We start from the raw sequence: 14,873 nt of genomic DNA on the forward strand, positions 1-14,873 counted from the left end.
TTTATTTCGCATTGTTGAAGCGAGGCCACGAAGAGTGCCCCAGCTGGTATCTGAGCTCCGGGGGTAGCCTTCGATGGGTTCGATGCAAAACGGCACGGCACGGCACCATAAACCGAAGCTGTCTGACTGACGCTTTAAGGAAAGAGAACAGCAACTCGAACGAGAAAAAAAAGCATTCAGAGCTGCAACTAAGCAAAGTTCCCTAGTTCAAACTGGACCATTCGCCGTAACCGAGGAGGGCACCTTCGAGTGCGCCGTATTCCTTTCAAACGCCCCGAAAACTGATAGGAGCAGCCGACGACGACGATGGGCGAGTGAGTGTGGCAGGCCCGTCCCGTCAGTCTTACTCATTCATGTTTGCTCTGCATGTGATGATTGGCCTGATTTAGGCCTCTGCACGCGCGGCCAACCGCGGGCAGCGCCAGCGCCGAAAGAGCACTGAGGTAATGAATAGATTGTAGTTTATTGGATTTTTTAACCCCACTGAGATCAAATTGCGATTGCACTACGGGCACCACGCAGCGGGCCCCAGCCCTGGACGTGGGTGTCGTAAGGGGAGCGGAAGATGGAGACGAGCGTATGTCCGGGACGCGAGGATGGTTGCAAAACCGAGTCTACCAAAACTTCTGTCTGATAGCGGTTCGTGCATGCATATGCTCGTATTTGACGATCGTTCGCCAGGGTCGCAAACAAGAGGGAATTGATTGATTTCAACGGCACGGCCGTAAACATTTAACCATTATCGCCCCGAGCTCGTCATTCGGCGTCGACTGGCCAGCAGCAAGGATACGCGAACCGTACAAAAGGCTATTAAAATATTTTCTGGCCCGCGTTTCTCTTTGAGCGCTCTACCGTTCGGTAATGCTGGGCTGAGATATCCTCACGCCCGGTCAGGCCAGGGCTCGACCGCACGCATAACGATCCCATTATGTTGGTGCTTATTGGAGTGTCAATTTCATTTCAACAGGATGGAGGCGCTAGCCCTGGTCCCGGGGCGGTTCCACGCGCAAAGCCAGCTGATGGACCAAACCGGGGGCATAATTAAGACATCGCCAGCCGACCAGCCGAGCCGAATACATGGTTCTTTTTACCGATTTTGACAACATCGTTATAATGACTGTTTGGAGCGTGCCGTTATGCGTGCCCCAGCAGCAGCAGCAGCAGCAGCAGCCGCCAATCGCATTGATCCCCAATTCTGAGCCATCAGTACGATTGAGGCAGGGATATGCAAACGCGGGTATGAAAACGAAAGTGAACCATAGTTCACCTTCTCTCGAGTCGCACGAGTGACCTTAATTATCAGCCAGCATGCTCTCCGGCATCGAACCGGGCAAGCTGTCCGCCTGTCCGCGCAGCGTTGGGCGCATAATTTCGGTTCGCCCCAGCCTTGCTGTTCCTTTGTTCAGCCTAGTCAGTCACGGCTGCACGGTCCGATGGTGGTAGCACCGAATACGCTCCGGATCAACCGAAAACACCATTAAACGTGGACCTACGGCAACCCCGACGACGGAATCTGGAATCTGGTAAACTATTACCTTTCAACGCGTCATTAAGCCCGACGCGTCCGTTTCGCTTCATACGTGCTGTGGCTGCGAAATTGGGTTGATACGACGCCAACAGCTGCCCAAATCGCCCCATTTTTGCACAGTCACGGGCGTTTCCTTGGAATGTTGTTTCATATTTTCAAACGGTCAGTTTTGCGTCGATCGCACAATTGAAGCCTGCTGTGTAATTGATGCAATATAAACATGACCCGCAAGCCGTTCCGGATAAAGCTCACGGACGGCAACGGTAGAATGGGCGATCGACGAGTACAAGATCGGTTAGGTTGCACCTAGCTGCGGGTGAGTAGGATTGGATTTGTAACAATTGCGGGGATCGTTATCGGGAGTTAAGTGATGTGTGGGTACAATGACGATCGACAGTTGGCAGTACATACGTAGAGTGTGTCATTGTTTAGGGGCTCTTTGGTGGTTTTAAATTTGAAAGTAAATTTATGAAATGTACCGAAGATATTTAACAAAACGTTTGGAACGATTGGATGACCGGCCATCATCACAATCACATCACAAATTGCAGTTAATGCCACCGACAAAATTGAGTATGTTCTTTTTAAGGCAATATCTAGTTTTGCTCAGGATCCTGAAGTTTGCAAGAGTTCCTCAGCCATCCTATGGTGTCATATTGGGCTATTCAGGCAAGATTTGACCATCATTAAATTTGGTCTGCTTTTATTTTAAAACAAAACTTCAACTAATCAACAGCTTTAGATTACAAGATTGTAACAGCCAAACGGTAAGCGACATTGTGTCTCCAGGGATTCTTATCGTCCTCCAGGGAAATCGATTGATTCAAAATGGCTGCCACTATCAGCTAAAGACGTCATAAGAATCGTACCACTAGTTTGATGTCTAGAAAATCGAACTGATGTTACAAGTCAACTCATTATCACTTAATCCAGGAAGCGATTTTGCGAATATATTTGCGAAAATATTCAGGCGATAATCAACAGCTTTGAGGTAGGACACACCTCGATTCCTCCCATCTCTTTCAGCCATCATTAGATATGACATCCAACATAAGCTCACCGTTCCCCAAACACTCGAGCTATATGGTTTCTTCATGAACTCTTCGGGGTCAGTATCTTAGAGACATTCAAATTGTGATGCGCGAGGAGAGATGATTGAGCTCTTGATTCCCTATTAAAGCAGCGAATACTTATGTCTGCTGGATGCAAGTTCCTTTGAGTATTGAATCATTGTCTGAATGAAAAGCAGCAACTATTCCTTGTCCTAAACGATAAGATCGAGAACTAGATTATATTAGTATTGTTGGCGCTCTGTTGGGAAAATTCAAAAGCCGTAAGAGTCAAACCCGCGGTTATAAACGGATCGCCTAGCACGGATAAGCGAAAGTGTCAGGGAAGAAAGCAGTAGCGTTTGAGGTACCGGACTGAGAAGGCGCTTAGGGCACTATTTTCAGTTTTTCTCTTATTTCCCTGTATTCCCGTCGCATTGAATAACTAAAGTGGATTGTAAAACTACAGAATCGGCTGGCGTAAGCAACAAGTATTTAACAACTTTCGTATAACAAGTTTGGTCCAGATTAAATAGTCAAAACATTACTGCAAAGTCTGTCTTGCGCCTTATTGTTCAGTCGTGCAATACCAACTAAACTGATTGATCTTTGCCGGTCAAAAGAATAATTCAATCATTTCCAAAGCATTCAATTCGCTTTGCCTTTGAACTACCCAAATCTATGTAGTTGTTACTAGCTTCAAGTGACATCGCTCATTATCTTCGTGTGCAAGTAGCTATGGCAAGACACCCTTGCACAACTCACTTCTACGCGTGATTACACAATTAGAAAATAAAACAGTTTTTTGTTGTGTTCATTCACCATCTCTCTTAATCGGGAGCACAATAGCACGGTACGAAATCGTTTTCGCATTCAGCAATTGTCCGCCTGACGCACGCCCGACGGTCGGGCGATCGAAATATCAGCAAAGAAAAGGGCAAAACGCCGAATGGCAGCCAAACCGGGAAACGTTGTTCGCTAAACAATTTAACACCATGTTTGGATAAATGGCTTGGATCTTTTTTTCCCTCGTTCCCTCTTCTCCTCTCTCCTTCCCATTTCCCCCCCTCCTGGTGGGATGCGGTCGAACGAGTCATTTATTTTTCCACTCAGCACAGCATTCATGCTGCTGCGGCTGCTGCTGGCAAAGAAGATTGCTGGCTGTCGCGTGTGGCGTGATAGTATGCTGGTGATAATTTTCCCTCATTTATGCTATTTTGATTAGGTATTATGCACTGGTTCACTCATGCACACGTCGTAACCGTCCACCCCACCCGACCCGCAATTCCAACGTGTGAGCTTGCCGCCCCCTGAACGCGAGCGACATTTGCAGCTGCGACGTGGTTCAGCTCCCGCTCCCGCATCACAACCTCGTGCAGCCGACTCGTCTCCTTTCTCCAGAGCAACTATTTTCATTAAATTAAATTAAATTATAAAAGTAAATTGAATTCAGCGACCATGCAACGGACTGCAGTCTGCTTACCTGCTTGCGGTTAGCAAAAGCGCAATCATCCTTCACGACCGAAAAAAAAAACACACACAGACACTCTCAGGGAACCCTCCAGGTTTTGCTTATGCTGCCCCCGGGCTACGCGACACTCGGTGCAGCAGTGTGCCCCGTGAATTCCCTCGCTCGGCGTGCACCGTTGCGAGAGCAGCAATGCTGAAACATTTCTACAACAAATTGTGCGCACTTGCCACGATTTTGTTCGCCGACGGCCAGGAAGGTGAGCGTCCCTGGTGGAGAGAGAGAGAGAAGGGCACAGAACGGAGTGAAGCACCTTTCTTTGGGTGGAGCAGTGCCTGGACCGTACGGAGACAGCGCAAACAAACCGCTCGGGTAACTGGTAACTGGGCGCATGTCCAGTGGTGATAAAGTTGGCTCCACACTAAACCAGACTTTGATCACGACATCATGCTCGCAGACGGACGCTAACGATGGACGAGATTTTTGTGTCGATCGTGTGTGTGTTTTTTTCTTTCCTTCACTATTTTTGTGTTTGTCGGAATGCTATTGCCTCCTTCCCAAGGCTCTACTAGGGCGGTGGTGCAGATAGCTGATAGCGACAGTCGGCGGGAGTAAAATAGAAACACGTTTCGGCCCCGGCTAGGGCAAAACTATGAGCAGGAGTAATAAACACAGCGTCTCGATGAACTAATACTGGATCGGAGTCGTCTGGATTTTTTGCTTTCCAACCGATCGCTTTTTTTCTGCTGATAGACCATTACAATTGAAGTGATATTTGCTCTACTTATTTTTTCTCAACCAAGCTCCCGCAGAAGTCGCTGATAATTAATACCACACTCCGATCGATGGACACCCTAACCGTCGGTGGATTGAGGCCTACCGTCTCACGCCATCCGCACGGTGCGGTATTTAGTGAGCAAATTAATTTTTGCCCTTGCGATCGGGCAACCGTATCTTGGCTCATCCGGAGGGCATCTTCGGAAACTCTCCCATCGCAGAGCACGGTTACTTATCACCGAGCGGTTCGGTTTAGAGGTTAATAGATTTAGTTCGTGAGTCCACTTGCTCAACCTCGATGGTTAAAAGGTGCATTACGAGTTCACGCCGTACGGCACGAATCCGCGTGCTGGAAAGCTGGGAGTGCTTCTTCCTATTTTCTTGAAATCAATATTGGCCGATCATCCCGTCGTGATGGGTTTGGGTTTTTTTTTGTGTGTTTGCTAACTAATTAGTAAGGCATTTGAAAATCTTGGAAGCGGTTTTAGAGCAGCAAAGTAATTGGGAAGCTATTTCTGAAGCATTTAAAAATGAACTTCAAGAAAAATATTCAAGATCGGGTTTTACCAACTGAAGTTCGCTGATCTTCAAGTAACTGAAGATCTCCAAAGCTTTCTCCAATCGTGGTGCTGGACTTCAAAAGGCAAAACCGAGAATCAAATCGTATCCAGACCATTTCCTCATGCGCATACTGGTTAAAGACGGAAATGGCGGATAGATACTTTTTGAGGTTGAAGTGCCAAAGAATAAGAAGAAGATCTCAGATCTTTTTTCGATGAAGAGCAAACTTTATGTACTCATGTTTTAATAATATGGATATCTTTTGGATGCCCTGGTTGCAGATGATTGGGCAGATGGATTGTGATTCGGTACCGGGACATAACCTCCAATCTCGACTTAACCTCCAAAACAAACAACCCGTGATGGATGTTGTTTGCTTTTCGATTCAACGCGAAGAAAATATTAGGTTCTCATCCACCACGACGATTCTAAACTGGCAATTGGCTCCGCTGGAACACTCCTGCGATGGAAATAAAAATCAAACATTGCTACTCCGGTTAGCGAGGCCAACGCTATGACATTTCTCAAATTCACAGCGTTTTACTACCGACACATGGCGCTCAAGTGAAGCCGGTATCGCCCGCTGGGACGCCATGAATCATATTTTACAGTTATGCGAGCATGAATCGCAGTGTCGAGCGATGTACTCACGCGCCACCTCTAGCGGGTCCGCGTGGTCATGAAAATCCTTGACTTTAGCGTCTAATCTATCTGTCAGCCGGTAAGGCCATCATTACTGGTAAACACGATGCCAGCCGATTTGCCGGCACCTCGCACGGCAGAGGTAAAAGAAAAGGCACCCGGGCTTGCACTGCAATTATCCGGCATCCTAATGCTGGCGCTCGACTGGCGTAGTGCTTCGTTATTGCCCCTGCGCCTCAAAAATAGTCCACGGTCCTTTTCAACAGTGGTGTCGACAGTTCGCCTGTACGTGTGGGGTTTGTTTGGCGCATTTTGTTTTCCGATACCCTTGAACTTCACATACCGGTAACATCGCAAGCGCGAACGATCGAGAGCATCAAGCAGGCTGTCTGCGTCTTGTTGCTTGCGCCGAATCGCAGATGACCGCAGATGTGTTTCACTGCCCAGCGTTGCAGTCAAACAAGGCGACCGGCCGCGACTATTGCCGTTTATCGGCTTCCAGCTATCGCTGAACCATTTAATGTTGAACCGTGAAACGGATAATTAAGTCGTTGGGCTCGCTCGCGTATAAAGCATTCTGGCCACCTGCCACCTTCGTACAATTCCAACAGCGGTGCACCACAGAGTGGATCACAATCTGAGCCTGTGCAAAAAACTGCGCTCTCATTCCAGTAAACCGACGACGTTGACGTCGTCATCCGTCGTGGCCATCCGTCTATTGCGTCCACGACCTGACACTGAGCCGCTCGGCGTACAACGACTTTGACATTTAAACTGCTCACTTTACGACTTTCGACGACGACGATGACGACTGCCGTACCGAAAATGCGCACGACCGATCCGATTCCATCTGCACGGAACTGGAACTCCGATCCGCAGAAATGATACACCAACACTAACCTAGAGCGGTCTGGGAAATTGGGAACCGGGACCGGTGCGGCGGTAGTGCGTGGCCACTGACTTTATGAGCGATGTAATTAAAGTTATAATTTTAATTAACTCCCATCCCGGGCTAGGTCGCGCAGTTTGCGGCATTGGGACGTTATTTGTCATTCATCATAATAAAACACCGCAACACCGGTGCTACCGGGCACTGCTTTCCAAGCTCCCGAAAAGCGGACTCCGGCCATGTAAATCGTGTGCTTTCTCAGCTTCTGGCGGTGCATCGGGTTCCTCGCTTACGCTAGCGCTCAAGTCGCCGGGCACGGTGAGCGATTCATTCACCGGCCACTTAGCGCATCATTTGCAATCACTTAGTGCCAATTTTCCTGCCCATTACCACTTGCGGCTCGCTTCATTCTATTTCTCTTTTCCTTACTTTGCATTTCCAGGTTGCACAAAGGTGTACACCAAAAGCTCGCATCTGAAGGCCCATCAACGAATTCATACTGGTAAGTAAAATTCATTTTAAAGCCTCCAGCAACTACGGCACAGGGCACTGCAGATGCCGGGAAAGTTTCGAATAACTCAAACGGTGGGTCCGCGTAATGGAATTCTTTATTGTGTGAATTGCTTCTCCCGATGTAGATACGTGATTGGCGAAAGGGCCTGTGCCTGAGAAACTCTAGTCGAGTTTCTGTTTGTTTATATCTCATAAAGCTACATATCTATATTTCTCCGATGGATTCTTGAAAATACCATTTCAACCATATTTTGAGACATCAGCAATATTCTCCGAACCCTGATCCTCGCCCTGGATTCGCCAGCAATTTGTACTTTCCATTTCCAGCTCTCCAGAGCCTTTTCAAAAGTTTAAGTTCACCTCGTTTTTTTAAAATCTCTCTCCAACTCCAACTTTTCGAGCGGTATAAATGCATTCCCAAAACCCATCAAGGAACAAACGAAGGAATCCGGAATCCCAAATAGGTCTTGCACGAAACGTTTCCTTACAAAACGCATCACAGTTTTCGCACCCGCTCACGATTGTAAAAGGTCCCCGGGAAGGGATGGATGGAGATGGTCCGTTGTTGCTGGGTGGCTTGACCCCGTCAGAGACGAACTGTTTCTTGTAAGGGGCTTTTCGGCCCCCATCCCTTGGAATCCTCCCATGCCTCTCTCCCATTGCCCATGGCCCATGGCATGGCGGTTCGGTATCATTGCGTGATTCTGACGACGTGGGTTTCGATCGCCGGGTCCGATCCGAAAACTTTCCTCCATCAATCGCGGCTTCGCCGGCCGTGTTTCGAGCTTGCTGTCTCGAAAATTTTCGATTTCGTCTGTCAAGTGAAAGTCATTCGCAATTGTGCGCCCCACGGTACGTATATACATGTTCTTCCCATTGTACCTGTTCCCGTACCGTTCGGGAACCCTTCGCGAAATCGCCGGCCGAATCGCGCCAACAAAAGAATAAAAGCAGTCTTTCACTCACTTGCGCTTCACACGCTCGCCGGTGACCGGTGGGGCGGCATCTTTGCACAGCATCGGACCCCGCCCGTGCCCCACGGTTGCGTGGTCCTTTCTCATACCGGCGCCCTGACATGGGCGAGCTCCTTTCGCGTTCGCCAAAAGAAATGCCTTCATCGGCATCGGCATCGGCTTCGATGAGCTGTGCAAATGATTGACGGTAGCAGCGGAAGGTTTTGACAGCTATTGGCATTGGAAAATGGTCAGAACGGTTGCGGCCCGCAAAGAGAAATCCTTCCGAACTTACAAAAGCGTTGTAAGGGCGATTGTACCGAGCGTTTCCCTGTCAACACGCGACGCGCGATAAGAGAGATGTAGAGAGAAGGCTGCAAAAAAAAAGTGAGGCAGATTCCATCATTCCTGCCGGCTACCGGGCAGTGTGCGTGTGTGTGTGTTCGTTGCTTGGTCCTAAACGATGTTGGAGCAAGTTTTCACCACCGCCGCCAACAGCAACACTGAGCACCGTACATGATTGAGATGTTTTGGAGAAACGGTGAGGACAGAAGCGGCAGCACAAAAAATTAATGCAATTGGACGAAATTCCGCCACGTAACGTAATCATCCGTGCAGTGGGGAGTACACTTGCTGCTCTAGCTTTACTTCTACCTTTCGGATGCTTCGGTCCCGGTCGCCGCGATTTACCGCCGAGAGGAAGATTGATTGGAGGAGATATATCACATAGCATTAATTTTGAAAGGCTGCTACAGTGAACAATCAACCAAAAGCATTTGTTTTACATCCCCGTGCAGATGGGTCGCATGTCGTGGAAGCTTTTTTTTTTTGTTGGAAGGAAGAATCCGTTACATGTTGACAAGAATGCATATTTTATGGCGAGAATGAGATGTCTGTTTTTTTGCCGGTTGTTCTTCAATAAAGTATGTCATATATTTGTCATGAAATTTTGGAACGCAAAGGCTACAAATTTAAATGCAATCAAAAGAATCTTCCTGCAACCTATTTAAATGATCAGGAAGAGTTAAGAATAAGGATTCTTTCGGACAGTTTCGGTCAGAAGTCTCGGTCAACCTTTCCAGGCTTGTTGTGGTTTGATTTTACCCATAAGTGCATAGTCATTCCTGTGTACGGGGAGGCGGTCCAGATGAGATTTGAATCTGGTCCAACCATGTGAAAACCGGCCTCCAGAGTACAATCATTTTTTGGGAAAGTTAAATATATTTTAATAATTATTATTAGACTTATCATTATTAGACTTTCATAATTTTTTATAAGATGATCATTATTATGGGTGATCTCTTCAACTGCCCTTCGTCATTATAAGTTAAGATACAGACAAAATATTTAATTTGGATTTGATCCAGATTAAACTAAAATCGTCAAGAAATTCCAACCGAAGATTTGCTCATACAACTAGCTTCTTCCTGCAAGTAAGAAGTTGGGACAGTGAGGTACTTTAGTGAGCCACTGTTATACTCTATATCGGGAAAAAATATCAGGCACAGACATTGTGTGGAAAAGCTAGACCAGATTGCTTGTTTGGTCTTTATTGATCTGAAGCTTGGATTCGTGTGTCAGAATATTGGTCCAAACATTGGAACTAACATAAACAAGATGAACAGATTCCTATTGAAAATCTACCATCCATTCCTGAGACTATGCCAACCATGTGTCTGGATGCCACAGGAACTTGTGGAAAATATCTTACCGACTTTGAAGCGCGAGTCTCTCAACTGATCTTAAAAGCGTCGAATAGATTTTACTTTCTTAACCTTTTATTACTATACCCTGTGCAAGGTAAGTAAGGTCAAGTAATAGATCATTAAAGTTCAGAAACGCTAAAAAGGGGAAAGCATTCATTTGTAGGACTGCCACCACTAAGGTCCCAACTAACTGTCAAAGATTCACCGGATAAAAAATGGCAATATTTTTGAAGAATTCTCCAACTGAACTCCAATAAGCTCAAGAATTCAATCAATTAAAATTTTCCCTTGCTAAAATGCTCCAATTTCTAACAGATCTGCATCATTGTGTACCTAGCGTCATTACCTGCGTGTTCCAAGATACATGGTGCGCCAACACTTTGCTCGAGCCTAAAATTTACAACTCCCGTTTAGATAAAAATCTCGCACAAAACCTCGCACAGTTCGGGTGTCCACACTTATCCGGACACTTATCCGGGTCCTTTAGTTCGCCCAACATTTTTTTTTTTTGTTCCAAGCGCTCGGCTTCTATCTCACGAACGCGATCCATCGTGATCTATCGGGTGATCGGGCATAGCGGCGAACATTTATTTAGTGTTTCCAATAATTAATTCACCGCCTCCTGATCCACCCTTCGCTCCGCATCTCTCACACTCGCTAGGGCCCAACAATCGAACGGTGGCCATTACACGCACCCGGCTGATGGAAACCGATCGAGTGATCTACCCTTTCTAACCATTCCGCGCGAATGCGGAACTGAATTCGAAGCTACCCTTTCCCGTGCTAGCGCCCCACCGTTGTCCCTTGCATGCGTCCACCAGCTCAACACCGCTAGCGTAACTACGCAAATTTGCCACACTTTTTAGTCGCTCCGTTCGTTCGCTTCAATCAATTGGTTGGCCGGAGCGTGGAAGGTTGTGGCCAACACCGGCTAACATATACCGTTCTTATCGTGTCGCCACCTATCCGTGTGGCTCGCTGGTACGTTTTGCAGGGCCACCGATTATTCTCCCTTTTTTATTGCTGCCATTAGTCACAGACGCAATGTGGCTAGTGTGGTGGTACGTGTGTGATCACATTACGCGTATGTGTGTACCGTGCGGTGCAGGGGATTTTAACTCTAACGATTCCGTACCTTCGCACTGCATAAACACTGTCCGTTTTCCTGCGGCCATCGATTGCCGGGTTGGAAAGATTAATGGACTCTCTTCGACACCGTGGTGGTGGTGGTGCTTGTGCCCGACAAAAACTTGCAACAAAAAAAAAGGCTAACGAAATGTTAATCTCAGATAGTACACAATGCAAGCCGTTTGCAAGGTTCTAGTGGCAATGTACGAAAAGTGAGAAAATATCCCAAAACTTCCCCAATCCTAATCTCATCGATCGTAGGGATCAACAGACGGAGTGGCGTGGCGTCGAAGAAACAAAAACCATTTATAAGCGTACCACCGTGTCACAACACGCTTTCTGCTTCCCGGTGGACGGTAAGAGGCAGCTCTGTACAAATAGAAACGATCTCCAGCATTAACCTCAGATCCGTATCCTTGCTTGCTTGCGTGCGGGCGACACCGAGCGACGGGTGGTCGGTATCGGTGGCCAACCATTCAAAGCATGCCACTCGATGCCCTCTGTTTCTCCCGCTATCTTACCGCGAGTTACGCAAAACCGAACCCTAGCCGATCGATCGTGCGCTAGACGTGAGTCCAATTTGAATAGTTCACACCGGCCATTTCTGGTCGAATTCAATCCCCGCTTCAGGTTGCAGCCCTTTAGAACACCCTATGCTAGAAGAAGAAAGCAAACTCACAGAAGTCATGCCCGGTATGCTCACCGTCCACCGATGTTTAAGTGATTTTGGTGAAGCGAAAGGTGCCTCAAATACCTGACGCTGCCACTGCCCGGAGGCACCAGCCAGCCTCTAACACTCAGGGCTGTACTTAAAGAATTATGATTGATCGCTGCCGCGTGCTGTCCGGAGGCATTCTGTTCTCCGGCTCGATGATATTCCTCGTGCCCGCGCAACACCGGCAGCTCTCGAGAAGCGTCGGGGGCTAAGGCAGCATACCATAAGTATCATAAGCTGGCTGGCTCGATCGTCATTTACAATCAACGATGCTGTTGTTTACGGCAAAGCCAAGCACTATAGATGCACGCTCTGTCAAGCGTTTCTTTCCGGGCTCTTGAGCGGATTCTTACCCGCCCCAAAAAACAACAACAATAACAAAAAACAACGAAATCCCGATAGGTGTCAAGATTTGACGCCATTATCGCGATCGCGAGCTATTTGAGAGTTCCGTACACCCTGGAGCTGTAAGGGATTTTGGCTCTCATCGAACGAATTGCTCCCGGCTATGTTGCCAATTCGTCTACGAGATTAAATCGAAGCCGGTGAGCCGCTCTCGTTCGGCTTGGTGTTAATTTTGACTCGACGATCAATTAGGCTACATTTCGGGTGACCTATGGAGTGCCCGAAATCCATCCTTCACCTACCGTGTGTGTGTGTGTGTGTGTGTGTGTGAGTCGTTCGGTTTCTACTCGACCTGTCTGTATCCTTCTGCTGTAACTTTAGCTCAACTTTTTCCCCGACACCACCACCATTGAGAGGCGTAATCCGCGTCAAACATTGTCCTCCGGGCAGTTATAAAAATAATAAAGCAACATTTAATTAGTCGTCAAATACTTTGCATGCCATTCACCGACCGCTTTGCGTGCCGTCCAAGGGTAGAAAAACGATAATGAACGTATAAGACTTCCTCCATGTTGGAAAGGGGAAAGAAAAAAATACATTTAGTAAAGATCGCAAACCGCTTGCTTGCAAAGGGATGGGGTAGCGTAAGAATGACGATAAAACGGGATACTCAAGATCCGAGATACACGGTTAATGAAGTTCCATTTGCCTTCGCATTTTTTTACCTTTGTTGGGTTCCCCAATTTTCGGTTGGTAAAAGTGAATATGGGCCATAAAATTGGCACACGGGCAATAATGATATCTTGCCCTCGGGGTGGTGAGTTGGCCACAATTGGGATCGCTTTCGACACGGTTCGATACGACCGATTGCTCGCCGGGACAGTCTGGGATTTGGGTCTGTTTTATTTCGTTTGGGCCAGAAACGCTGCCAGTGTTTAATATCGGGCGGTAATGCGGATTTGGGGATGTGGGGAGTGAGGATGAAAATATGGGTCAATGAGTGTTGAGAGATAAAAAAAATTAAGACACCAACACGTCACGTTTGCAGCAGTGGGACAGTTACAGAATGTGACAGTCTCCATAGTATTTACAACCTCAACGTTGAAGCTATTCTAATGATATCGCTCTTGAAGATAGCCTTGAGTCCCCTTGTGTCGCGTGTGTCGTAAACATGTTACCTCCAACGTACACGGAACCCTTAATTTGTAGCGTTTGACATTGCACCTCTCGGATGATTTATGCCCTCGATCTTCATCTGCATATCCACTGCAACATAATACACTCGCCTCGCCAGCCATCTTTGAATATTCAATTACGGAGTAGCACCAATTTACGCTACACTTTCGAACGAGAGCCTACCCCAAAACGATGAATAACACCCACCTTTCGTGCTCGGAGCCTCCTAGTCACCGTTTATCTACCATCCACCGAACCAGCAGGATCGTCTGTCTGATCCTTCGACCTTCGATCAACGACACCTAGCGAAAACAATAAAATGCTTAATCTCGTACGCACCTCTCCAAGTTTAGACCAAGCCGGAGCCGGTTGTGCGCCTATTTTCCTCTCACAGTACAATGGCGATCGTATAAAGTTTTATCTCCCCCAAACTCCCAGGATCAACTGCAAGCGAAAAGGTGGCCAGCCGATAAAAAACAATTTTATTATTATATATCAATTTACGCACCGGCTTAGCCCTATTCCGGCACCCCAGCATCCGATGAGTCCGGGTTAGTAGAAATGCGCTGACCATTTTTCCAGAACCTCAACCCCATAAGCCACCAGCGCCATAAAACAAAACTTTACGATTCGTCGTTCTCCACCCCGGGGTCTGGTTTATCTTGCGTTTGCTAGTATGGGTTTACGCCTATTATTTGGATTTTTCCACGTTTTTCGAGCCGTACGTTCACCTACCGGCGCGCATTATGGCCTTTTGCTTGGATCGTTAAAATTTGTTCGATTAGCAATAAATTTGTGTAATAATTGGTAACGACACGTAAAAGTCTCACGCGTTGGTGCGATCATGTGCCGTAAATTATGTGCAAATTAATCCACTCCAGCTGGTGCATTAAATGCACTTACAGACACTTTTTTTTGTAGTGCATTGTCATTTTCAGGCTTCAGGCATTTGAGTTGCTTAGTCCAACAACGACACTACTTTCTCCCCAACAAATCTCAACAATCAACTTCAAACGCGCTTTTGACAAGTACCGTTTGTACCCGTACAAGATTGTCACAATAACTGTGGCATTTTCTTTTCCCCCCACGGATCGATCGCTAAAGGCGCTTCAAATCTTCAAACTGCCCAGTGTGTGTGTGTGTTGCCAGGTTGAAGGGGTCGAGGACAGGAGGGAAAACAAAATCACCCTCGCACAAAAAGCTCGTTCATGTCAATAAGGTGTGAAATCGATAATTTATATTGGATTTTCACCTTCAAATCGTTCACCCTTTCCCCGGTTCGATCGATTGGTCGGGGCGGATTATTGAGCTATTTCGATTTACGCACCTTGGCCGTTTTGCGCTTCAAAAAACCCCGGCCGGCGTTTTTTTTTTCTTGCGGCCGCTCTCATTTTGTTAAGCCGCTTTGTCGCCGATACCGTGG

The 14,873-nt window shown here is 47.2% G+C and overlaps 1 protein-coding gene across 1 annotated transcript in view; it reads left to right on the plus strand.

Moving 5' to 3' along the window:
* The window catches only part of LOC118511816 (dendritic arbor reduction protein 1-like), a 110,280-nt gene that overhangs the window by 57,518 nt on the left and 37,889 nt on the right, over positions 1-14,873 (plus strand). The window contains exon 5 of the mRNA XM_036055356.1: positions 7,357-7,416. Within this exon, the coding sequence (XP_035911249.1) occupies positions 7,357-7,416 (60 nt within the window). The remainder of the gene's footprint in view (positions 1-7,356; positions 7,417-14,873) is intronic.

This window comes from Anopheles stephensi, chromosome 3 (genome assembly GCF_013141755.1).
Source record: "Anopheles stephensi strain Indian chromosome 3, UCI_ANSTEP_V1.0, whole genome shotgun sequence".
Lineage (NCBI taxonomy): Eukaryota > Metazoa > Arthropoda > Insecta > Diptera > Culicidae > Anopheles > Anopheles stephensi.